We start from the raw sequence: 27,777 nt of genomic DNA on the forward strand, positions 1-27,777 counted from the left end.
TCAGCACCTTTTTCCTGAGTTGTACAAATAGAGATTAGAATGGAGGTTGGGGGCATCGGTGTCAGTGACCGACGAACTATCATCTCATCGGCGTTCTTCCATTTGACGCCAGCTGAAAGGCAACTGCTTGACAGTAGTGCAGCCAGAAACACAGTATATTGCACTAGCTCCTCAGGAATTGAGGGGCCAACTGCGGGCTTGTGGTCTCTTCGCTTGTTGCATATCGAGCACTATTGTCAGGCGGCCAAAAGTGCAGTAAAAAAGTTTTTCTTCACGCATAACCCTGTAGCATTATATCATAACTTGCAGTTGTGCCCCTACATTTGACCCACGTCTCCACACCATTACGCGCAGTTTAAAATTATTTACGCATGTTTTTAGTGGGAGTCAATTTATAGACAATAATTGCTCAGAAATTTGCGATGCAGTGCAGATGTCTGTGAGAAACCATCCGAGGTTCACACTTCTCTTTTCGATTGGGCTCAGTGTACTTTGCACGAAAGCAGCAGCTGTCACGCACTCCGTTTACACTCCTTTACACTGCCTCTTGCACTTTTCTGCGATGTAGCCCGGCGTGGCCGAAGCGCTGTAGCAGACGAATTCTTGGTAGCCGTTAGAGAGCATACAGCCAACACCACCTAGATAGAGAAACCCTGCTTACTCGTCGACATGACGTAACAACTAATAGTCAGCCAATCAGGATCGTGTTTTCAACGGCGGAAGCCAATCACGAACGTGCTTTCACCGGTTGTTGCCATGAAGACGAACCACTGTCGTCTGTGAGTTGTGATTGAAGATTGAACGTCCCCGCGTACTAAACGGGAAAACTTGGAAATAAAGCCCAAAACGGTCCCAATCTTTCTCAAAACTGATTTTCTTGAAAGCGTCTTGCACATCTCCAAACCATTACGCGCAGTTTAAAATTATTTACGCATGTTTTTAGATGCTTTGCATCCGCATTTTTCTTGATTTGCGCATTATTTTGGGATGTGTTCCATGGGAACGCTTTCTGGTGAGGAGGACTTACCCCATCCCTTTCCCAAATGTACCATCAAAGGATCAAAGGTAAGAGCAGGTAAGAGTTCGAGGGAAGTTTGAGTCCTCGCCCGGACCCCCCTCGCCCTGGCTGCGCCACTGGCCACTGCACAGACAGACCCAGAGCCTGGCCTTTCGCACGCCTACTGCATAGCGGCACTACGGCGTAAGCAAGGTTTGGAAGTTTGAAACAATGGACATTGTTATTGGGGATAGCCAACAATATCCAGTCCAATCCGAGTGCTTAATCCGATTCCTGGTGGTGCGGTGTTGCAGGGTTGCAGCGCGTAAACACAGTATCACGTAAACAAGATTTACGTTATGTCTGCTTTGTAAAAGCTATTTATTCTTGGTCTCTGTAATGTAAGTCCGCCCGATCTGTTTGTGCATGCTGTCAGAACTATGATCGTGAACATCTTTTTGCCGCAGACTTGCCGATTAAGTGCCTCGGTTGGTGACGATGTTGGCGATGTGTCATGCTTGATGACTTGATGACAGCGGCCGACTTTGAGCACACATTTCTCGCTCGGGAGAAACGGACCACACAAGGGTAAGTGACCTGGTTATATTTTTCACGCACACACCGTAATGAATGGAATACATATAGTCCAACAGTACAATACAAAATACAACGTAGGTGAAGGAATACATTACTCTCTTGCCAACAGGTTTTTCAATGGCCTATGGTCGCAAAGACGGTAAGTACATCAAAACTCTGTTTGCTGTGGCTCTGAAAGGTTGATCATAGAACGGAGTGATTGGGTGTTCTAATTGGAAACGGCTCTATCAGGAAATTTCTTATATACCATTCATTTTAATTGTTGTAAAAGCCCAGATTGGTTACCCCGATTAGTCTTCATGAATTGCTTTCGCAGTTGCCATTCCCTCTCTGCTGCGTTTATTTTTCTTTTCATATTAATGTCCCTGATCTCGTAAAGCACACAGAACTCGGCTAATCTTTGGCTCCTCTATATGTCTAACTGGTTCTGACAAAACTAACAGTGTTAATCATAATTAGCTTTTATGCACCGCTCTCCATGTCATGGGCATCCTGTTTTTTCTGTTGACGTTGTCTGTCATGACAGTTACAAACGTAATACGCAGCCTCTGCAAACAATTGAGCAACATCTGACATTCTTGAAAGTAATATGTGCTTCATACCAAGCCTTCATTTATGCACCTAAAGAATGCAATCAAACCAGCATTTTTGTGGGCCCATTTCAGGTTCCAGCTACTTGGACGGTGTGCAAGTGAAAGTCTCGGAGAAATTTCGTGCGCCACGGAAGATTGTGCTGCCATTCAGCTTAAGCAGGAACTCGCTTCCTCAGTCTCTTAACTTTGATGTAAGTTTCTGCTTGAGTACGTGGGTAATTTTTGTTGTGATGCTGTTTTTTTTTGCCAAAACAGTTGGACGCACATATTTTTGTTGCATGCAACAATCGTAGCTAATAGCAACAATGTGAACTGTGATCTTTGTGATCAATTTCATGCTGTTTCACGGCTCCAAAATAAAACCTACTTCTAGCCCCACAATTTTCAAAAAACATAAAACCTGAGAGTTTCTGCAGAGAGTTTTTGAGAACAAGTGCCGCTCTCTATCCTATTAAGTGAAGGCAACTTTGATTTGTACACGTGATTGTGATTTACTTGACCTGGTGCCTGACAGCAGCTGAATTGGAGCCTACAAGTCAATATGCCTATACAAAGCAGACACAATTATCAGTGGTAAATGGGAACAATAGAATACAAATAATGTCGCAACATTAATGAAGGAAATTTAAAACACAATAAGTGTGGCCTAGAAGAAAAGAAACAAGCACAAATTAGCATAAGAGACCTGTGGCTCACTCTTTTAAAAAGCTTAAGATCAGCAAAGATGTCAAGTGCTGGACATAAGGCATCGTTATACATCTGCTGCATACGGTAAGTTGGCATCATAACTTAACCCCACATATAACACCACAGGAACAAACCTAACCGAGGCAAACAACTTGAGTTGGATTTCATTGGTTGTGGCCAGAGTTCGAGGTAACTCGTTACTGTAACTAAGTTCCTTTTTTTGGCAACTTGTAACTTAACTCGGTACTTTTGCGCCGTGGTAACCTTCAAAGGAACTCGTTCCTTTTTCAGGTAACTTTGCCAAAGTAACTTAAGTTAAGTTCCAAGTTACTTTAACTCGCTTTTCACTCACGTCCACATATTTTCTTGCTTTTCTCCGTTCCTTCATGGCATTTTTTACCATAAAACGTGATATGCAATCAACGACAGTATTTTATTCAGGAAGTAAGAACCGCTGCTATTGAAATGAAGCTGAACCATTGTGCGCCCACAGGGAGTAAGATGCAAAGCGTTCGAATAGACTTCTACCAGAGAAACGTCATCATGACATTGGTAGACACACTGAAACCGAAACAAATCGAAATGAGAGGGCTGGGTTCCACGAATGGGCACTTGTTCGCTGCTTCCCATTGAAAGAAAAGTAGGACCGAGGGTCGCGTCCCTTTAAGGGACCATATCCGTGGCTTTCGGGCGCGACCTTGTTCACCTCTAGCGTTGAGCGTAGTTCAATTCTACCAAATTTGTGGCACTGTCGAACACTATGATGTCATTTCTTTACAAACGGGGGAGGTCTATTGTTGGATATAAACGAAAACGATCTAAGCGCATTTAACTCCACCACAGGCAACTCAAGGTCTACCTCAACTTCTCACGTGCACTGCACCTGCGTAGTGCTATTTTGTGTCCGAAGTAACTTGGAAGTAACTCGTACCTTTTTTTAGGTAATTCAGTAACTGCGAGTTACAGTTCAGGCTGAAGAACTTCGTTATGAACTTAGTTACATTTTTCACACGTTAACTTAACTTGTAACGAGTTCTTTTCGACGGGTAACTTCTCAATCTATGGTTGTGGCTGTCTGTGCAGCATTGGTCTGTCTCATGATGCTCTCAGTTTTGTTTTTTAGCGACATTAGCTATCTTCAATTGGGCTGCACTTACTGAACTAGTGGAGACGGTGCAAGTTCCCACATTCGATTCGGCGGATGTGCAGCCTTTGCACTGCACATGGCCATTCGATTGGAAAAGGTGTGGCAGCAGTGCAGCGCAAATTAACGAAAATGCTGCACTGTCTCTGATGTCCCTGCAACATTTCATGCACAGTGGAGCAGACGACATGAATTGGGCAGCAGTCGTTTTTGGCGATGGTTTGTCATCGATATGGAATATACTCGCAATCAGTTTTGCTAAAATGGGCCTGTTTTTACTACCGGAGTTAATTTATAGACAATAATCGCTCTGAAATTTACGATGCAGTGCAGACGTCTGTGAGAGACCATCTGAGGTTTACGCTTCCTTTTTTTTTCGATTGGGCTCAGTGTACTTTGCATGAGCAGCAACAGCTGTCATGCACTCCGTTTGCACTCCCTTACACTGCCTCTTGCACTTTTCTGCGAATCGAAGACAGCTATCATGTCAGCTTAAAAAAGCAGTGATGTGCTACAAAGCGTTTGTAAGTGAACAAGGGAGGTCGGCATACAGCCAACACCACCTAGATAGAGAAAGCCAGCTTGCTCGTCGACGTGAAGTAACAATTAAGAGTCATCCAATGAGGATCGTGTTTTCAATGGCCGTAGCCAATCGCGAACGTGTTTTCAATGGCCGTAGCCAATCGCGAACGTGCTTTCAGCGGTCGTGGCCATGCAGACGAACGACCGTCGTCTGCGAGTTGTGATTGAACGTCCCCGCGTAATAAGTGGGAAAACTTGGAAATAAACTGCAAAACGGTCCCAACGCTTCTCAAAACTGATTTTCTGGAAAGTGTCTTGCACTTTTTGTCTAAATATTAGGTCTGCAAGTTCCAGTTGAGCTGCAATCATTTGCGGGTTCTTGAATTCGCAGAATGATGAATCGCAGTAGCAGATGAATTCTGACTCTTATTTGAAAGAGGGAGAGGAAGCAATGCGCAGGCTTTCACTATCTACAGCTGGTTTGGATACAGCTGGATGCCATGCGGGCCTAGAACCATGGACGTCTGCCAAAGTTATATTGTGCTGGGTCGATGACTGCTTTCTCCAGTCATTTTTCGTGAACGTGATTGAACATTGCCGATGTATCAAATGCTCTCGATGGATTGCTCGGTGAATGAAAAAGTGTTTTGAGCCGTTTTAAATGTTACTTCTTTGCTTCTTTAGATTTTCTGCAGGCTAACAGCAGTTCACACAAATTCAGCGTTAGATTACCAAAGTTTCCAGGGATTTAGCATGCCCTCCCGAAGTTCACTGAGTGTGCGTTTAACGGATTACTTCTCTGAAATCATTTGCAGTACGATTTTTCGACAGAACTGAAGGCAATAGAACAAGCAGAGAATTACAGAGAGGAACAAATAGCCAAGCAGAAAGCATGTGTGGAGAAAGTGGCTTCAGATATCGAACAGTTCAGTCAGAGTGGAGCAGTCTGCAATGGCTCTCTTCCCACATCGGAAAAAGTGAAGCAAGCAGGCAACCTTGGTAGTCTGATGCCAGCCGTTCCATCCAACTCCATACTGCTTCCAGCTCCTGCAGCAGAAGCCAAGGAGCCAGCTAGCCGGAAAAATGATTTCAATCTTGCAGAGTTTGAGAATGACACTTCGAGCCCGTTTGACTACATGGAGCTGCAGACCATAAACGACATGGAAGAGCTCAACTCTGTGTTTCAGGTGTGGTAACATGCGATTGTTTTGTGTCGCAGCTATTAGATTCGTAATAGGTGACTCAAAGTGGCATTGGATCTCAGGCTGCATCTGCTTACATGGCAGGTTTAATACCTGTTTGCTACAGGGTGTTTCACTTCACGTGTCACAGAAATCTATTTAGAAATCTACTTGTCTGGAAATTACGAGGTCAATGGTATTTACCGTCTGCGAACTCTTGCCATGACTTACAAGCATATTGATAAATGTTCAGTCAAAAGAAATTGAACTTTTGGAATTGAACTAAATTTTGCGAGTCAACATGACCTTTTTTTGCAAGAAACAAAGCACGAACACCCAAGCCAAGCCAAGCCAAGATACACTTCCCACCGCAATGGTAATACGTATAATTAAAAAAGGGGTTGTGCAAACTGTCATTTCAAGATGCACAAATTGTCCGCTGCCTTAGATTCTCCATCATGAAGGGGTGGGAATAAGGCATTGGGTGATTTCACGCAGGATCAGGCAGGGTGGTCCGGTCGACCTCTCCAATTTTTTTCTTTGAAACATATATTAAAGCCTTGTCCCTAGGAAGCATATTGGCACTGAAAGTAGTTGCCAATAATTGGTGGTTATTTTTTAATGAATTATCATTCAGATCTGGGCATTTCGAACATTGCACTTCCTACGCAGTTTGATGCCACGTATCTTCATAACTGTTTGACAGATCCTACCTTTGAGGAGATAAAAAATCGCAAAGTTGCTCATGTGTAAAATATGGTACATTTTGGGAACCTCAAAACTCGGGGCCCCAGTTGTGATACTCAAAAGTAATCCATACCATTGTTTTTGTCTCGAAATGCCTTTTCTTCGCATAGCGAGTACATCGTATTGTGAATTAGCGCAATGCCCCCCTTCCCCAGTCTTTTTGTGAAGGGTGTCTACGGAAAATGCATAAATTCGACATTGCGCATCCCATATATTCCCAGATGTGACATCATTCATTTTACTCACAAACATTCTTCATGATGACTCAAAACAGCACATAAAAAAAATTCTGCTCCAAAGATGGTCGATATTACGTTGCGAACGACATTGAATTACAAACGTGACTTCGACCATCATTGAAGCAAATTTTTTTTTATGTGCTGTTTTGAGGCGTCATGATGAACGTTTGTGAGTAAAATGAGCGATGTCACGAGTGGGAATATATGGGATACGCACTGTCGAATTTACGCATTTTCCGTAGACAGCCCTCACAAAAAGATTCTTGGGGGCGTTGCCCTAATTCGCAATAAAATGTACTCGCTATGCGAAGAAAGGGCATTTCGAGACGAACACAATGGTATGGATTACTTTCGGGTGTCACAAATGGGGGACTAGTTGTGAGGTTCCCGAAACGTACCATATTTTGCAAATGAGGCAACTTTTTTGAGGCGAGACTTTATGAGGCGATTTTTTATCTCCTCAAAGGCAAAACTTAGCATCTTCAGAACTTCATATGCAGTGCTACCCACCTCAGACAATACGTGGAAAACAAATTCAGCTGAATATGTCAAATAGTTATGAAGATACGTGGCGGCAAAATGCGTAGGAAGCGCAATGGTCGAAATGCCCACATCTGAATGATAATTCATTAAAAAATAACCACCAATTATTTTCAAGTACTTTCAGCGCCAATATTCCTCCCAGGGATAAGGCTTTAGGATATGTTCGAAAGAAAAAAATTCGAGAGGTCGACCGCACCACCCTGTCTGATCCGGCTATTTCATTCAGATTTTTAATTTTTTTTTTCTATGCATCTACTGGCAATTACAGAATACAGTTATACGGCACAGCTAAGGCCCCCTGTTTTCTGCTGCGGCAAATTCAAAATTCCGCGGCACTGACTTGTAAATTCCGCGATTTTCCGCGGCGAGCAACAGCTGCATGAAATGGGAGACACTATTTTCTTGGATAATGTGGGAACAAAAAATATGTTATAAAATTACAGATTCAAATCACTGTTGGGGCTCAGCATTACATACATGATATTTGTGTTCTCATCTGATGCGGTCTGTCGCCGGAAATCATTTTATACCTGCTGAAAGATCTTTCAGCATCTACAGAGTTCATAGGAACTTTATAAGAAGGAGTTTACAATACATGCCCTGAGGAAGTTACATTTTTAGTGCACCCCTTTTTGTTCTTGGGCTGTAGCTATTATTTAAAAGTCTTAATTTCTTGAAGGCAGCCTCCCAGATATCAAATCAAAATCCCCCACTGCTACTGCTAAACCGCATACGGGAAGGACGCCGCCCCTTCCTCAGGTGAAGTATACACAATAAACTTGGGCTAATGTTATTCTAATTTGTCTAATGTTATTCTGTTTTGTCCTGCAGCATAAATAATTTCGTAAAGCAGGCTTCAATTTTGTAGGGGCGGCTTCACCTCATGCAGGGAAGCGTCAGGTGAAGCCCACTTTCGGGAGGTGTCGTTCGTATTCGGCGAATAGTCAAATTATCCGGAAGCCCGAATATTGGGTATTTCGATTTGCGAATCGGATACTTCGAGTGATTGATATTCGATTCGAATTTGAGAACTCTAATATCCACACACCCTTAAAAATAAAGGATTCCGTGAAACTCTGTGCCAAACGCAGGATTCCGCGATCAATTCCGAATTCCGCGAAATTTCGCGGAATCACGGAATCGCGGAATCGCGGAAAACGAAGGGCCTTAGGCACAGCTTTCGAAACGACAGTGAGGAAGTTATATGAAAAGACTGGTCACGTTTTCTTTCCTCCACTTCCCGCATTAACTTGACAGAAAACTGAGCATGGCCGACAGGTGCAGCGTAACCAGTTTTGGTTAACTTTTGCCGGAACACAGCTGTGACAGTGGTCGCATTCCTTTTTCTCTCAAGGGAATGACCGGAGCCGCTGTACGTGAATGCAAGGAGGAGACCCGTAACCCTAAACAAGACCCAACCAGACAGGAGATTGAACATGTCCCACCAGATGTGAATGCCACGAGCGCAGCAAATGGAGTTGCCACAGGTTCAGTTGAAGGTACGTATGTGACTCAGAAGCACGAACAGGTCGATGCAGGAAATCCGTTTGATCGTCATCAAATAACATTTCAGCTGCAAAGGCTGTAGTATTGAATGATAAGTGCACAGAACGCTACGTACAGTGGTAAGCGAAGAAAGAAGCTGGAGCACTTAGGCTACGCCTAACGTATGAGAAGAGCTAAACTTCTCGGGCTAAACACGGTCTCCTCCGATTTGCTTCAATGTCACTCGGGGTGAAACTCGAAGCACCTCACAATTTTGGCCACAGGTGCTGAGAACTCTAAACGCTGTGCATTCAGCAGAGGCACTCAGCATCTCATGTTCTTTCATAAGTACGAGAAGTGACTTTTTAAAAAATATATAATAAAAATTAGCACGAAAATCAGCTTTTCCACCTGGTATTACCCCATTTTACAGCTTCCGAAATAACACCCGATTTGTGCCTCCCGGTTTTCAAAAAACGTAAAACCTGAAAATACAGGTGTCTGAGTAGAGCCTTGTCAAGGTCTTACTTGCTTGTGCTGACCAAGAGTGAATGACATCGTTCAGCGTATTCGCACACACCATTATGGTGATTCGTTCCTTGCTCCTCTTTCCTCTCGCACAGGTATCACTTTTATAAGTAACTGTCACGTAATAATAGGTAAACGGAATACTTAATGAGTAAATGTGTCTAGGGTTGCCACCAGGTCGGTATTATACCGGCACGGCCGGATATTTGCTCGCTCTGCCGGTTCCCGGTAGGAAGGTGGTACCGGCAGCCTTTTGCCGGTATTTGTGGCTCAAGACCTTTCATAGGAGCTTTTGCCGGATTTTTGCTTCAACATTCCACTACAGCTTGAATAAATCTGAAGCACAGGCCCAACTCTGCGCAGTCACCAGTTGTTTCCTTAGTTATTCATTATTATTATTATTATTACACACAGGAACACGTTTCTTCGTATTGTCTTAAGCTCTCTCTCTGTGCTCTTCCACCCTCACCCACTAACAGACCAGTTAAGCCTCACCAACGCCCAAGTAACAACGTCAAAGACGTCACTTCACACAAAGAGAAAAAGAGCCCCTGCAAGTTTCAATGTGCTTTGGTGTAGTGCAGTATTTGCTATGTACAGCTCTGCTCATAAGCGCAACACTTCACTCTCCTCAGACACCATTCCAAAGGGGCTTGCTGCAGGGCGACTACACATATTGAGAACATCAGATCTTCAGCTATTCAGTGACGGTGGACCACATGATAGCAACGCAGCCTCACAGCTGCAGTTACCCGAGACCCCTGCGATTGCTGAGGTAAGCACCTCAAGATATACTCTCTCATAGAAACCTTATCTGTCTTATTATGTGCATCTTGTAACATAAAATACCTCTTAGCCAGTGTAAACTCAACGTACTGTAGGATTCAATAAGATAATAAGATGAGTCAGGCTACTGTGGGACGCGTAAGACGTATCGCGAGTCTCACCTGTGGACTTATTTGATTGTTTAATGTGGTAGCATTAGTGTGCTCACTCATCAGAAATTCCTTGTCTCTGCCCCGAAACTCAGCTCGGACGATAGGCGGCGCCACAGGAACTGTGGGTGCGGACAAGTTTATGACTCTTCCCCTTTCACTATATACTTTGTACAGCTCGCTGGCAACTAGGGGTGCATAGTAGAGCATAGCACCGGGCATGTCTGCTAGGTGAAGTTATCACTAGGCTTCTGCAAACATTGAAATGCTCCGTTATATTTAGACCCCGAAGCTTTAGGGTTTAACTCGATTCATCCCTGAATTTTCACCCCGAATTGAAGGTTGCCTCTTTAGGGTGAAACCCGATTTTTACCCATCAAATTGCCCTCACTGAGATGTCTGTAGGAATGCACACTAACTTGTTTAGCAGAAAATTGAGTTACATCACCGTTTGTACCAAACCGGTACTGTTAGTTTGAGTAACTGAGCCCGATTTCTCCACGTGGGGGTGAAAGAAAGACGTGTCTTCGAAGATGCGCAATGAACAAAATAAAGAAAAAAATTGTGTTCCTTCGCAAATTTTTTGCGGACGATCTACGGAACGGATTTTTGTTCCGAAAACGGCTACGATACCAGGTCACCGAAAGGAACAGATGTTCTTATTGGGACAACTTCGTAGCTTTTATAATTAAAAAGTTAATTAACGATTTTTAGGTAATCAGTTATTTGACAGTCGAGCAACATATATGCCAAGAACGTCCGCCATCCCATAGATGATAGATGTGAAAACAGCATGTCTATAGCCCTTACGGTTTTTTTTTAATGAAAAATGTGTATCGCCTACACCTTGTATATTGTTTTGGTCATATATATGCACAAATATTGTTTTATTGGTTTGCTTATATATTTATATACACATATAGTTCGTATGTAAATTTTGGTTGTATCATGCTGAAACCTTTGCAGACAGGATAGTTTATATACTAGGAATCGAACTATGCAACAAAAAAATTTCAGGTCATTTTTCTGAACAATGATGTGGCACTGAAGGGGTTAAAGGAGCCCTCAGGTGACCCCAAAAATCTGTTTTCATTTACTACTGTAGAGCGTTCTGCAACAAATAAAACGAGTTCCTGCGAAAGAATGTTGAGCGCAGGTGACCTACAAAGCGAGAGCGCTGTTCCGCACACACCTTTGCAAAATCCTCTCCCCGCGAAAGGACCACATTGCAAACCACGAGGACGTCTGACGTAACGTGATACCCCTGCACGTCATGCATGACGTACGGTGGCACAGCTCAAACAGGCATAAGTGGCGCATGAGCTGAGAAGAAAAAAAAAAAAACAAAGAAAAAAATGCACGAGGCAGTCTCCTCGTCATATTCCGTCAACGGCTGCTTTCTCCGACTGTTTTCGTAAATTCGATTGTGCAGCTATAGTACGCCGCATCGAAGATATTTTGCGTGGTGACTCCTGGTGGACAGTTTGAGAGATGAGCTAGGGTTTCCAGCCACGTTAAATGTCACCTCGTTGCTCGTTTATGATGCGAGTGAATGTGGTGTTTTGGGGGTGACTTGCTAATAAAGTAAAGGTTATACCAATTATGCAAGTAAACGTGGTACATACATAGAGCCTGAAGTTTTAGGGTTTTACGCGATTCTTCCCCAAATTTGCACCCCGAATTGAAGGTTGCCTCTTTAGGGTGAAACCCGATTTTTACCCGTCAAATTGCCCTCACTGGGATGTCTGTAGGAATGCACTAACTTACTTGTTTGGCAGAAAAATGCAGTTACATCACCGTTTGTACCAAACTACTACTGTTAGTTTGAATAACTGAGCCCGATTTCTCCCCGAATTTAGCGTACTGGAAGTTTTTTCACCCGAATTTGCATGAATTTAGTGCACACGTTCATTTACCTGGTTTTTACCCCCCGAATTTAAAAAAAAATATTTCCGGAAAACTTCAGGCTCCATTTATGATGCAAGTGAATATGGCATTGTGGGGGTGACTTGCTAATAAAGTAAAGGTTGTACCAATTATGCAAGTAAACATGGTACATATACTACTAGCCTTTTGGGCACATAGTACACTAAGGAGTGTAGCAGGGTACTCCGTTAATAATTGCTTCCTGTGTGCTTGTTAACAGACTCTGCATCGGAGGGCGTTGAGGGCGACATTATCCCCGGAATTGGAAGAACTTCTGCAATCTGTCATTGACATGGGGTTCCCTGAAGACCGTGCATTGCGGGTTATACAGCGGCACGGAGCTGACAGCAAAAAGGTATGTCCCAAGGATTATGTTTAACCAAAGAAACATGCAACAGGGATAATGGTAATCCGTGGCCTTACGTCGCCACCCTTAGAGTTGGATCTTTCCCGTGTATTCGCACGAGCGACATTCCACAGGATACTCCAGCGGGAGATGCACAAAATGTGGTAGCTTTCTGCTGCCACATTACTGTGAGTGCTCATCGTCACGTCTTTTGTGCTCTTCCAGCGATGGGGAATATATTCTGTGGCCCAGCCACAAGATATCTGTAGACCCTGAAGTTTTAGGGTTAAACCCAATTTTTCCCCGAATTTGCACCCCAAATCAAGGTCCACCTGTTTCGGGTTAAACCCGATTTCTACCCACAAAACTGCACCTAAGCTATGCACCTGAAGGTAAAGACATACTAATTTTTCACAAAATACATGGTTGACCTCTACTTCTGATACTTCTGACACTCTGGATGAGCGCTAGAACGAACGTTTAAGCTGCAATAAAGCCTGATTTCTCCCCGAATTCAGTCTGATGGTAATTTTTACACCCGAATTTGCATGAATTTTTTACATTAAGTTATCGACCTGATTTTCACTCCCCGAATTTGGAAAAAAATAAAACCCAAAAACTTCAGGGTCTAGATATCTGGTTGTAGGCGACAGCGCCGATAGTGTCACCTGCTACCCTCGGTGGCATGAGCTCAGCTGTGATGAGGAAGAATAAACGTGCGTGCCCTTGTTGTATCCTGGCAGCGGCTCAGCACGGACCTGTGTTCTCATTAGTTGTTTTGCCTACAACCTTGGTGACTCGAAGACAGAACACATCATCGGTCAGCCCCAAAGCCCCCCGGCGCCGGTCAAGGAGCCGCATGTAGCAATGAAGCTGGAGACACCAGCATGCAGTGCACCACTCCCATCATTCCGGCGTTGCGCAAATGCTCAACATTAGGCACGGCGGAACTTCCGCCCTGTGAGCATTTTTTTCTTCTTTGTCTTCTACTAGAATGTTCCTTGGGGATGTTGCTCGTGTGAATACTGCGTGGTTCGTTGAACAGTTGCACGTGTCCCAATTGTCCCAACGTGAAACGCAGAAGAGGCACATCCATTCCCATGCGCCCTTGCTCACGTGCAGAATGGCGTTTCTTCCATTCGCTGCGTAACGGTTTGCTAAAACTCTCCAGTGTCTGTGGGCGCTTTCTCAGTGCCCTGCGTCATGTTCTGCTTCTCATCAGTTCCACATGATGATGCACCTCATCCTGTGTATCGTTCAAACAGGTGATCGAGCATCTGTGTCAGATACAGTCTTTGACTGATGAAGGATTCAGTGAAGACGATGCTGAGGCAGCTCTTACGGAGCATCAAGACTCTTACAAACAGGTATGGCAGCCATTCCTCTTGAGGAAAACCCGGAAGTACTCTTCACTTTTCTTGCTTCTCTTTTGCAGGCACTGGAATTCCTTAAGCTGCAACAGCAATTCCTGGCTCTAGGTTTTCCAAAAGAACGAATATCATCGGCACTGCACGAATGCAACAACGATCGTGACAGAGCATTGGACTCTCTGCTAGGCTGATGGTAACATAAAGTAAAGGTCCTGTAAGCTATGTTAAATTTTGTACATAGTAAAAAAAAAATTAAACTTAATATCATTCTTTTCCTTTTCTCTTTTTTGTGCCTGACTCAGTACTGCTGAAACCTTTTTTTTTCTCTCCCTCTTTAAAAAAAAAAAAAAATGTCGAGACATGTAAGGTGAACGAGAGCAACCCTGCTTGCCACACCTGTATCTGCACCTGCTCATTGAACTTCCACGTGCAACAATTACACAGAGCTCTGGAACTAGGAAGAGGCCTACCTCCTACACCGCACAAAAAAAAAACGATACACAGAGCACATTCGTTGTGGTCACAAAACAGCAATGATGGCCACTAACAAAATTCTAATTCAACTTCTTCTTCGACTTCAGATAAAATATTTAATATCTCAGCTACAGTTTTTTTCGGCAATATTATCCCAGAAAATTCTACTTCTACAGTAGTTTAACTATAACTACTAACTACTTTGCGATTGAGTAGTTTAACTAGTAGTTCAACTACTTTTCAGGCGAGTAGTTAAAACTACTTTTTTAGCAACGGCAATGTATTCTAAGTACATCTTTAACTACTTAACGTTGTCCATCAACACCAATCCCTTGTAGTGTTCTTGGACACCTAAATATGAATCAGAAGCAATAATAAACTTTGGCTCAAGCCATTGCTACGATCGTCAAATACAAAGCTTGCGGCGGGATTCTTTCTGTGCCTACGCGATAAACTAAGTTGCAGAATTATTTCACAGCAAATCAAATGAGGCTTCACTAGACAAGCATTAAGAGTGAAGATTTAGTACACATGCACGACACAATTGCTCTGCACCACCGTTCTCATCAAACAAGTAGCTCAAGGTAAAAGTCAGTAACCTAACTACTGTAGTTAACTACTTAAAATAGTAGTTTAACTAGTAGTTGCCACTACATTTCTGCAAATAGTTGATAACTACTTTTTAACTACAATCAGGTAGTTTAACTACATGTAGTTAACTACTGGCCATCACTGCAATACAGTAACAAGAAAAGAGGAAGAAAGAAAACTTCTCTCGCACAGCAGCAGTTACCAGGAAGATTATTATTGTTGCACAAGCACAGCTGCCAATCTGAAATTGCGCCATGCACAAACAGAAGGTAACGACAATTCATGCATGTACGAGGACGGTTTATGGGAATTTCCACCCGTCCTGCCCATGAAGGAACATGCAACAACATGTACAAGATAACAACAGCAGTTTGGTTTGCTTTGTCATGAGAAAAAAGGGCCGCCGGACTGCCATTTCTACTCTTATGACTAGAGCCTGAAGTCTTCGGGAAATATTTTTTGCTAAATTCGGGGGGTAAAAATCGGGTAAATAAACATGTGCACTAAATCTATGCGAATTCGAGCGAGAAAACTCCCGATATGCTAAATTCGGGGAGGAATCGGGCTCAGTTACTCAAACTAGCTGTAATGGTTTGGTACAAATGGTGATGTAGCTGCATTTGCTGCCAAACAAGTAAGTTAATGCATTCCTACAGACATCCCAGTGAGGGGAATTTGCCGGGTAAAAATCTGGTTTCACCCTAAAGGGTGAACCTTCAATTTGGGGTGCAAAGCCGGGGAAGAATCGGGTAAAACCTTAAAACTTCGGGCTCTATGTATCACCTGTCAGTCCAAAGCAGAGCATCGCATGTGTGGAAACCATTCTTCGGACACTATTGTGACCTTTTTCTCGCTACAGCGCAAATGCCACGGTAAGAACACACGAGCAAGCTGCCTCTGGTTTCACTGTTGTAAGCAAGGAAAGCATGTGCAGGTTGCGCTCTAGTTTGAAATTGCAAGGGTCGTGCAGTCCACAGTGTGAATACGTGCAACCGGTTTTATATCCTCTACAGGTTTCGCATGTTCTCCGAATTTGCAGTTTTACGCATCCCTCCATTGAAGTCGTTGGGTGCAGTTCCCAATTCAACCTGGATGCAAGTGTTTTCCTATTATTGGTCACACAGGTTTTACAGTTGTTCTGTCATACTTTCTATGTCGATGAACTGTATCTCTAGCAGAAGCGGAGTTGTAAAGCCAATGAAACAACGAATGAGAAGACGACACCTTTTATTGTTCATAAATATCACCACGGAAAAGATGCAGGGGACAACTGTAAAGCTCGTGTCTCCTTTTTCTTTTTACATTCAGGCACGCGTGTCTGACCACCAGTAGAAAAATACTAGCATCTAGCGAACGATATCGCTATCGATCAAGTGCAGCGTATGATGTCGCTTTTATGCTACTCATTGAATGTCGTGCAGATTTTATTATCTACTAACAGATTAAAAAGGTCTATGCCTCATTTTTCAACAAATGGGGAGAGCGAATGGTAACACTCGGTCGGCTGTGACGTGTTTCGTCAGTTACCCCATCCGCACCCCTGTATTTTTGGGCGCGCAGGAGCCTGGGGGACCATTTTTCTGCCTACACAACCAGGGACCTTTTTTTTCTTTTCATACCCCGCATTATCATACGTTTTTGTGCACCCAACGACGCAACAATTTGTGCGGTACGGCAGCAAGGTGACGATTGAAAGCGTACGAATAGCCCTCGAAAACGGAGCGGACTCACACAACAAGTTCCTATGGCTGCCGCCAGGATTTTCCGTGGCGTGGCGGACGTTTTGCACGACGCGTTATCCTTGTCATATCCCTGTCGTGCTATAAAGTTCTACCTGGTTCTACGTTCTACCGGCTCCTTTGTAACGAGGGTCCAGCACGAAAGTGCGGACATGCCGGTAATATTGGAGATCCTAAATGTTTCTTCGTCCCTTCTGATGTGCACCCGATGTGTTCGCCGCTCATTGCCTTAGTTGCTTCGCGGCGCGCCAAAAACAAAAAAGAACACAGTTTTGACAATGTAGTTTTTTGAACAAGTAGTTTTGACAAGCGCCTTTGAAGCTCCGAGCCTCCGGGAGGAGGCCACGGGGCCACTTTGCCTTCCCCCTCGCTATGCCCAAGTTTTTTGCTAGATGACATCCTGGTGCGTTCCCCGGAAGCATTTCAGGATTTGTTCTTTCACGAGGATACAAACTTTGAGCTGGTGCTGGGTGGCCATCAAGGCATCAGTGCATTCACTTTTCTAGTGTCTCGTCTGGTAACGCTGTGCCGACGAACAGCGACATGGTAACACCAGTCCTCCTCAGGTACCCGCGGACGCGGCTGTAGAGTATGTACCACTGCGCCCATACACCATGTTGCAAGCCCATTGGCCTAGACTGTGCGCGCGCTCCGATTGGTCGAGAACGTTTTGAAATCGCATTTTGTACGCGCGCATGTGCGTACAGCGTCTCGGCCGTTTCAGCATAGTTTCGAAATAGCATGGCCGGCATGTCGTCCTCCTGTGTTCGGTGGTGTCAATCGACAGAACAGTTTGCAGAAATATGTTCGCTGATTTATTCGTGCGTTATTGTGAGTCTACGCGTGCTGTGCTGTTCCTGGACACAACTATTATCCCACGAACAATTTGTCAACTGCGGTACCGGAATGCTTCATGAGTTGGAGCGTGAAGAAAAAGTTCGGGCGCCGTTGGATTTCGAGGACTGTCAACAAACACAGGATTACGTGCCACAGAAGCGCTTTTCGCTTCGCTATAATGGATGCACCGCAGGCAGCGAAAGAAGATGCTCATCATGGAATGGTACGCACTCATGAGACTGGCTCTCGGTATTAGGAGTTGAACGGTGTGTTCGTTCTGCTTCATGTTCGAACTTTGTCCCAGTGTGTCAGCAACGCAGTGGGCTTTGTACGCACAGGACACCCATGTATCAGATCTTTGAATTAGTGCTTTGTATCAAATAAATCTTTATTTTACCCCAAAATCGCTTTAGTTATTTTGAATACCGAGTAACGGCGGCAGGCTTGAAATCCAGTAGAAGTCGATGGTAGCCAGGACCGACCGAAAAGCCAGCCAGACATGGGGGCTCCTGATTGGCCGACTGGTTGTGCATAATATCCACCACGTTGCAATTTCATTAGTCGTGTGCCCAGTGTTGTGTGAATTATCTCAAACTATGGGCTCTATGGGGAGCTGTTGGAGCCTGGTAACACAACGCGCAACGCTAGCGACGAGAAATAACGTCGCGGGACCTTGATTCATGCAGCGCTAATTGTTATGATTTAGCCTATAAAGCACACCATCGGAATTCGTCGAAAGTGATTGAGCTGTCTCTCAAGGTATCAAAGGTAAGGGGCACAGACTGATCCCACAGAAAATTATGCTATGTCATTCGAATGGTTCTTTCCTGCCTGCAATCCACCTGCTCGACTAGTATCAATAGCCAGATGCGCATGTTATATGCGAAATATCGAAATATATCGAAAAGAAATATAAAGTACGCCTTGTACGTGAAGACAGGGGTAGTAGCGGTATTGGAAAATGAGATTTTAGACGAGGTAAACATGGGAGACATGCTGTTGTAGTCTCATTCGAGCATTTCGGCTCTTCTGAGCGAATGTTTATTTCCATTTGGACCACTTTTTTCGTTTTCTTCCAGATGGTGTGTATTCCCTGTATCATCGCTCCGGTACTGTTGTATATTTGGTATAGGTTTATTCAACCTATAGCACTAAAATTCTGGAATCCATGGGCCAAGCATGAAGTTAAAATGGATGCAGCTAATGAGCCTCAAGCTTCAGAAGATACTAAGCCTGTAAGTAATGCCTCCAAGTGCTGCAAATTATAAGTAAACAGCAAAACGTTGAGACATTCGTACATTGTTGTATAAAATCTGGGCAGAAGTATACAGTAGTCTCAATTAAGTATGAGAGAAAGTGTTCAAGTTAACGAGTGTTGCGCAAGTTACACATTGACGGGAAAGTTGGTCCTTTGAGTAATGACTGTAAATGGCTGGCATGGAGTAGTGCCAGACAAACAGGGACTGGAACCCCGTAGCTTACATGTGTGCAGATTAGGGTTGCCACCTGTCCGGATTTCGCCTGAACAGTTCGTAAGTTCAACGTGTCCGGGTGAAGGTGTAATCCGGACATGGAATGTTCGGGAATTGGCCAAGACGGAGTAAAGCCTTACGAGTTGAGGGGGGTTATTTATGGGGTGAGGAAAACAAAGGAAAGGTTAGCCAGGCAAAAAGCCACCTTGCTTTTCCCCCCCAAAAAAAAGAACAAGGAAAAATGGATAAGCCACTGGGTCTATGCATACAAAACCCACTGTGTTGCGCCTGCTACTAGAGCACTGCATGGCCTCAGGCTTATCCTGTCCCGGGTATAGCCTTCTTCTTGCGGCCCTGGGCTGCTGGGATGGGCTCGGGTTTCACCAGTATGGAGAGGGCCAGGCCAGAAAGCTGCCCTCGTCTATTATCTTCCATGCGTATTATCGCTGAGGCACGTGAAGAAGACACCGATGAACAACATTAACAACGAGGACAAATGAGTATATGTCCTCAATTATCATTACCACCTGTGCAATGAAACGTTAAAAAGAACAAAGTTTGCGATTCACCAAATCCCCTTTTCTGAGTAGTAGCTCCAAAGATGGCAGCATCCTTGAGCTTGAGGAAAGATTGACACAGAGACGAAGGACATGACACAGACAGGCTCAAAAACCAGCAGACAGACATTTACTGCACATCTGGACATGGATACACAGAAGGGGACAAGGATAAGCGCAGCAAGGTTGGAGGGTATGCGGCCCGGGTAAAAGGGGTTTTATTCGCCTCGAGATCGAACTGTAGGTGGCGCTGCGACGGATGCCCTAGTGAGGATACGACATGATCGGACGCAGCAGGTTCTGGCTTTTCTACGCAGACATCGCCGTGTTTCTGGATGAAAATGTAAATGCTGCTGTCAGTGCCTCACATATTGCGGATGTGTTGAAATGCGACGCATAGAACGCTGATAAGGTGTGAAAGTTGACAAATATTGCTGCACTGCGAAACGCTCAAGTCGCGAAGTTGTGAAAAGAAAATATCCTGTGTGCTTTTGAAGGGAAACACTGCCTCCTTTGTTCCCGGCGTGATTTTGTTTGTCTTTTACTGCTCGCTCGAATATTTATTCGTCGCTTGTGTATTGCTGTCTTTCCCTGTACCTCTTGATCTTACGTCGAGACAACAAGGATTAAAAAAAAAGACTAACTCAAAATTCCTGTCTCCACTGATCTAAATGTACGATGTACTAATTAACAATAACAATGAATTTAAATGCACAAATGTGCAAGAATGTAACAAAAGGGGAGAATAGCCCAGTAAGTATTGAAGCCCCTCGCTAAAATTTTTGCAATTTTGCGTCGAGCGAGTACGGGAGAGGTTCGAGGTTTGATTCGTCTCCTGGGCGGGCATTCACTAAATGGTGCTAAAATATGTTACGAGATGACCACAGCTTTGTGGTGGACTTGACTTTGGGGTGCTACTGGTCAGGCATATAAACTAAGTTTTTGGTTCCAGCGGCAGGTATATATTCTGAAACACGCTGTTGCACACGTGCTTCATGCCCCAAAAAACACGCGTGTTTTACATATTACGTTCAGGGGCGGTGATAGCATTTTACCTTGAATGTGTGCGTTCCAATGGTTACGTATGTGAAAGATAAAAGTCTAGTCTGTCATACGGTTAGATGAAATGAGATGAAAGCTTGAAATTCACACATTTAAGAACACCCATGTCATAAATATATATATTCATGCATTCATATATTCCATATATTAATACATTCGATACAACTTGTGTCTAGCGCGTGCAGAGTATCCTAACTGAGCATTGTGAAGTAGCTTAGAACAGCTAGCACAGGAACAATTCTATAAATAACTGTGACATAGTTTTATACTTATAATAAAAAAAAACTTTTACGACATTGACATTAGCTCTTGGCACATTTTGTTTGCCAAACAGAACGGCAGTGATAAATATATAATATAGCAAAGGCCAAGTGGAATCCGCGTACTGGAACATAAGGCACGTTCTGTAGTTTTCTTCCCTGCTAAGCGCGCTGGTGTAGAGAACTAGAAAAGTTCAAAAAAGTTTTCCACCAAGTCATTTTCACTCACTTTGAAGCGATTTTAAAAGCACAAATGTCCAGAAATTGAGCCTTCCAAGGTTTTCTAGCGCGATAACCACAGCGAAAGCACCGGCTCAAGCTGTGCATCCCCACTAAAGGCAGTTCACGGAGCAGCCGCATGGTGGCGACGCTGTTCGATCTCGAGGCGAATAGCGTCAGTCGTCCCTGCGGAAATAACACTTGGCTTGCTCACGTTGCCCCTTGTTGTGGCAACGAGAGCAGCTTCCTAAAGGGTTTGCCATAAGACGTGTCTACGTTTCAGCAAGGGTTTTGTGTCGAAAAGATTAGGGAACAATTGGTGCAAGAATTTAGGTGAGGGCTGAGGACGTCGCCCTCTTCAGATTCGCACCAGCTTACCTGCCTCCTCCTTTGTTCTCCGAGAAGTGGACATTTGTGGAGACTGAGGCACGGTTTTGGCTGCCGTGTACGGTGTGCTGTTGATGAACTTGTTCTGCATATTCCTACGAGCTGATCCACAAACTTTTAGAATCGAGACAAAGTTTTCCTGTAACGTACATCACATTGCTACAGGAAATATTGGCATTGTGTTGTGTAATTGTCTCCCCAACCCTTCCTCACACCAAGAGCAAAACCAAATCAAGAGGGAGAGAGGAAAGCCCCCTGTTTGACGACTCGTTAAAAGCTGTCAAAAACCCCGGCGCAGGGGACAATATTAAAATACAGGACGACACATGGCACTCGCCAGCGTCTTGTGTCATCCTGACTCCTATCCTTTCCCCTACACTGTGGGTCTTTACGGCTTTTAATATGAGAAAAGAACCTGACGTCTTGAAACTGTGTTGAAATCGTGACACTCGCTGCTGCGGTTAGGATATGTTCAGGGTGGTCTGCATCTTTGGCTCATGTTAGTTTGGTCCAGAATATGTATACGCTTCTTTGTTTTGTATGTGTTCAGTTAGGGGCTGCCCTACACCATGACAAAGAGTTTTGACAATGTTTATGCTGTCAACTTGAGTGTATCACCACATGTCTGCTGGTACTCTGGCACAGGAACTCAAAGAAAGGATGATGTGTTCACGAGCCTTAGCTAGGGTACCGATCACTTGTGTAGATGCGGTGGATGTGTAATAGTCTGTCGCACTGTATCCTCTTACAATTGTACTTCGACGATCCTTCTTTCAGGTAAATGAAACATGTGCTGTCAACTCCTCTACAGCAGCTCTACAGGAAGAAGAGAAAAAGACAAAGTAACACCTGCGAGTAGCCTGCATACATAGCTTGTTGTACATTTTTGGAGTCATTCCCAAAGCAACCTGCAGGCGCTCTATAAACATGCGTCACACTGTGGTAGTGCAGACTTTTATTTGCATATTTTGTCAAGTTATGTTTACTGCAGTGCACTCTTGCTTCCACTTGTACGTGTGTTAACTTGTATATCAAATGGTGACCGTTTATTGTTGGGAGTGCTTTTCAATTCCATTTCATTTTCAATTTCATTTCTGGTGAGCAATAAAGAGGCGATTGACTGAGCATTGTTCTCTGTTACCAGGTCGGGACGCTCATTACATAAATAATGGGAAAAAGAACTTGACTTTGCTGGCTTGCTGTCATATCGACCTGTTTTCTGGCAGTCATTTATAAAAAAAAACAAATTTGTGAAGTACCAGTACTAGCAGTGGGCTTGGCTGGGACATACACGGGACAACATAGCAAGGGCATGCACAATGTTTCAGACACAGCTGGAAGACTTAGTCAGAAACAACAGTCAAAGAAGCAACTTCATCCAGTGGCTTTACAGGGCATGACCTCCCATCTCTCTCTCTCTTGGAAAACCCGGAAAAGAAATCAAAGAAATGATATCGCAAAAAAGGTACACTCTTAAAACTGAACTTCACCACAGAGTACACTCCGAGCACACCATCATCCCCAATGACAGCGTTCTCTCCCTTCCTTTGATGAAAATGGGAGGCGTACGTCTTTTTTGTACCAATTATGCCGTACATAATGGTACAAAAAAGGTCCAGCCTCCTGTTTTCGACAAATCAGCGTCGAGAACGCTGCCATTTAGGATGATGGTTGTACATTTTAAAAGCAATAAAAACCTGACCAAACAGCCCGGTTTTTATCGCTTTTTAATGATGGTGATGCTTACCAAAACAATGCCCGAGCCAGCAATGGATCGGTTGTCGGATCAGGTCATTGTTGTCCATAAATCCTTGAATATGTTTCTTGCACCATTTTTTTTTTCTTATTCTCTGTCAATTTGTACATTTGTGTATCATTGAATACATCCATGTAATTACCACTCTGGTCCTTAAGAGTTTACAAATAAATAATAAATTATATAAGCACAAAAAAGCCTTGTTGACTGTGTCAGTGTATGGCTGTGGTCATCACCAAACAAGAGCGTATGTCACTTTGTACAGCACCTTATGTACTTTTTTTTATATTTGAGATGGACATAAATTGTAGAGGGTAGCTAGTGGGGGAGAAGATGTCCCTGGTCATGTGACTCCCGTTTGCGGCGCAGCAGCATCCAGGAGATAGGGTTTTTACATAGGGAACACGGACATAGTTGGGGGAGCGGGGGGGGGGGGCATAGGTATCGCGCGTATGGAAATATCGTAATTTTAATCATCAGATAAATACAAGGACGCAAGTGTGCACGCGATAAACTTCATTTCTATGTGGACTTTATTTAGATGTGCATTCGTACATGCCTGCCGGCACATAAGCAGTACTAATAATGAAATAATGTGACAAGGTGCCATATACAGATCATTCCCGTTCGTACAGATCGTGATCACAATATCGCCACGTTATATAAACAAGAAAAAAAAAAAAACATCCATGTTACTCGCCATATAATGAGTTGGCATCTTGCATGGAATCGACGCAACTATATCCTCATGCTCCTTCACGCCTAATGAATGGCTACTGGTCTCTTTATATTGTTCCTTTGTATGTCTTCTGGCCTCTGGAACTCACTGGCCAAGTTCCGCCGCCGAGATACACTGATAAAAACGACAGACATAATACAGGCATCATCGGTCTCTGCCTATAGCACATACGCATACCCGCGTTTGGCAATACTTCCCGTTTATCTAGCATTCTTACCTGTAACGCATAAGACAATAATTCCAAGACTGTTCATGAGAAAACATCCCACACTCTCGGGGAGACGCTGAGACGCATACAGCAAGGAATGGCCGATGCCGAGCGGTATAGCCGTTTATGACAATGAAAAAATGGCTAGGAAGCAAGCGAGCTGGTGAAGATGATGCATAATGTAAAAAACCCCGAGACTAGGGAACACGAAGGGACATACACAAACACGAAGTCTCAAAAAAGTCTGTCCCTTCGTGTTCCCTAGTCTCGGGGTTTTTTACATTATGCATAGCCGTTTATGCCTGAAAGAACATCAAGGACACGTGAGTGACCAGCTCCGGTGGCGCAGCGGTAACGCGTGCGCTTGGAGACTGGGAGGTCCGCGGTTCGAATCCGCGGGCCGGCTGTGCCGTCTGGGGTTTTTCCTGGGTTTCCCTCAGATGTGTAATAGGCGTATGCCGGCACAGCTCCCCTGAAGTCGGCCCATGGACGCAGCTATCCTCCCCCCGAGCGGATTCCGCTCGGTCTTCCACTTCACCCTTTCCTCTCCTCCTCTCCACCACTCTTCCCTTCCCGAGAAACATGCCGCCTAATCAGGCAGGCAGACCTCTCGGTTCCTCCCAACGACACTTCTCCTCCTCTTCCTCGACACGTGAGTGGACCACAAAATAAAAGTAGCACACATTGCTATTATAGTAGCACTGAAATGTGTAGCCCATTTTATGCAGTATGTTATACACATACCTGTTTGTGTTTCGCAGAGTGAGCTAAAAACGTTACTGGGTGCGCAGAATATACGATTGCGCTTATAGCTTCTGAGAGTTAGTGAGATTGAAGATCGATACATATCAAACTGCCTGCCTACGAGTAACGAAAAAGAATCACAAGGAAAATTCTGCTTCGCCGTCATCCCTCGTTTCTCTTTTAAAGGGACTATCGCATCCGGGAACGTATGTAGGATACCGATAGGATAATGTTCGTCACCGTTTCAGAGTCAACTTTGCCAAATTTCTCTTCCGAAAACAGCTTAAATATTAAGTAATTGAGTTTTAAAGGTCCGCATTCCATCTGCAGTCAACACGATGATGACGTAAGCGAGGCACACGAATAGGAGCGCAGCGCAGGCGATTGTCTCCGAGATCGTCTGCTTGGCGTTCGCATTGCACTATACTAAGTGAAAAGTCCTCGGTAAATACGCTGGCTTTCGCTTACCAGTGTGAGTGCAGACGTAACCATGTTACGTGAAACAAGGCGTTACGGTCCTGACTGTACGAACACGTTCGACACTAACCAGAAACAACGTTCCGCGAGCCGCTAACAGAGAAGACGCCGTTCCCTAGCATTCCGCCTCGCTCGCCCGCCCGGCCGCCTGTCTGTCGGTTGCCAAGGCTACCAAGGTCCTCCGGCCGCTCCGTGATTGGTATTCTCCATGTCATAGGGCGCGCAGTGATTGGCCTCGTCCGTGTGACGTTTCCGGAGAGGGAACCCCGGAATGCGTCGTCTGCTCTTGCGAAGTTTTATATCAAACTACACAGGAACAACGCTGCCAATTCGCGTCGGGTTTTCGGCGTTATTATCAGTGATGAACGCGGAGTAAAACGGCGCTACAGTTTCGGAATCGTTTGAGATGAATGCGATAGTCCCTTTAAAGGGAGACTTCGCAAGGATTCAGAAGAAATTAGGTGAGCATCATACCGAACACGGACCGCTCCCTTGATACCGAATACAACATTCGCATTCATTTTGTGCGAGTAATTGATTCCTAAATGATGACAATACTAAACCGAAACGAAAATGCAAAGCGCACAGCGGTTCGCCCGATAAGGAAGACACTGTGACGTCACATAGCATTGTCGTCTGCTACAAAGCTTGCATTGTCCCATGCCGGATGACGTCAGCAGTGTTGCTTTCAGCGCCCTCTTGCTTCACAGAGGCGAAGCGCTCACTTCGTAATAATTCGTTCGAATAAAATCTGCGCACATTGGGAACGCGATATTTCGTATAATATAAAATAATAAAAATAATTCATTTTTCCTCTCTGTGTTTCACGTCTTCCATATTATAAAAAGTTGTGGTAGCGGTAGCGGACAGGGAGTCCGCCGCTGCCCATATTTGTAGCGGAAATGCCGTGACGTTCGTAGACATAGTGAAACCGACATAGCGTGGGCGGAGAACACCGCAGTTTGACAAAGCCACATTCCTTCACGAAGGTCACAAGTGGCTTCTTTGTACTAGTGGTACACGCAAATGAGGTCACAATTTTAGTCGCTTTCGTGTCTTCATTCGCGTTTCCAGTCCACCGCGGAAAGAAAAGAAGGTTCATCGCAAGAGTTACAGGAACATCATCTGAAAAAGTCAATGTCGTAATCCTCTGCGGAATGTGGTTTGTTATTACGAATTAGTTCGCGCATGCATTGTATAGAGCGTATAGAGACACCATGTGCACTCCGAGAGAAACTCGCGCCCTTGAGGCTCCAGAACTCCAGAAGATGGAAGAGCCCGGTCGCCATCATTAGAAAGGGCTTCCGAAAAGATAGGGCGCCCTATCTTTTCGCTACCAGTAGAATGGAGCAGAACAAGGTCATGCAACTAATAATATGTAAAGAATTGCAAAAAGTCTTGCAACTTTCTTGCGACTTATTGATTTTTAGCTATAGTAGTTCCACTCGACCAAGTTAGTGGAGCTGTTGTACCATCGGACATCATTTGGCTGTAAACAGGGATAGCTGTATTTAGCGGGATCGCTACTGCGACACTGTGAGAAAAAAAAAAAAAAGAAAAGAAAAGAAGTATAGCGAACACGGTTGTGGCATGTTCAACACTGGCTAGAAACGGAAATGAAAATAGCAACACCTTTATTATTAAGATCCAAAGGGCCCTAGCACAGCTTTAGGGCCGAACCCCTAAGCATCCTTTTAATCAAGGGAACTAAAATCCGTAATTCCTCGCAAACGAAAACAATTAGCGGCTAATGAATTCCTAATGAATCTTGCCGATGTCTTGAACGGAAATGGAAACGAAATTGAGAGGTTGGTACCGGGAAATTAATAACTGAAAATGCCGATATTTCAGTAGCGACAAGGAACACACTCGAAAATGCGTGACTTCATGACTTGAAAACGATTGAGGAATTCTGCCCAGGTACCGCAAGAACTTTCAGGATCGTTATACCGAACTTCCCCTTATGTAACAAAATTTTTTTCTCCTTGGATTTGCACTGCTTGCGTGGGTCGGCCCGTTGCAGGTAGAGCCCCCCCCCCCCCCCCCCCCCCCCCCAGAGGTTAAAGAGGTTCCAGAGTCGATTTGGTTAAACGCTGCGAAATATACTTAAAGTCAGATTCCGCAGCAAAATCACCACACAGGCTGTGGTACGTCCGTAACCTTTTTTCCTGGGAATAGCAAGCCGCCATACCGGTGGCTAATCTTTCCCTCTTATTTTTTTATATATAATAAACATATCCCCCCCCCCCCCCCTTTGGGATGCCAGGAACATGTGCACGAAATATCGCGTTCCAACACTGCGCCGATTTTGTTAACACGAATTTATTACGAGGCGAGAGCTTCGTCTCTGTGAAGTGATGGCAGGCACTGAAGGCAGCACACTGCTGACATCATCCAGCATCCGGCAAGGGAGAA

General features: G+C 44.4%; 1 protein-coding gene across 1 annotated transcript; it reads left to right on the plus strand.

Moving 5' to 3' along the window:
• Nucleotides 1-1,272: 1,272 nt before the first annotated feature.
• On the plus strand, nucleotides 1,273-14,115 carry LOC135388944 (ubiquitin-associated protein 1-like). Its single transcript, XM_064618827.1, has 10 exons — nucleotides 1,273-1,398; nucleotides 1,465-1,585; nucleotides 1,704-1,733; nucleotides 2,260-2,378; nucleotides 5,356-5,727; nucleotides 8,605-8,749; nucleotides 9,899-10,038; nucleotides 12,345-12,479; nucleotides 13,736-13,837; nucleotides 13,906-14,115. Exons 3-10 carry the CDS (start codon nucleotides 1,712-1,714, stop codon nucleotides 14,029-14,031), a joined length of 1,161 nt encoding a protein of 386 aa, XP_064474897.1. The 5' UTR covers nucleotides 1,273-1,398; nucleotides 1,465-1,585; nucleotides 1,704-1,711; the 3' UTR covers nucleotides 14,032-14,115.
• The last annotated feature ends 13,662 nt before the right edge of the window (nucleotides 14,116-27,777 follow it).

This window comes from Ornithodoros turicata, chromosome 3 (assembly GCF_037126465.1).
Source record: "Ornithodoros turicata isolate Travis chromosome 3, ASM3712646v1, whole genome shotgun sequence".
Taxonomy (NCBI): Eukaryota; Metazoa; Arthropoda; class Arachnida; order Ixodida; family Argasidae; genus Ornithodoros; species Ornithodoros turicata.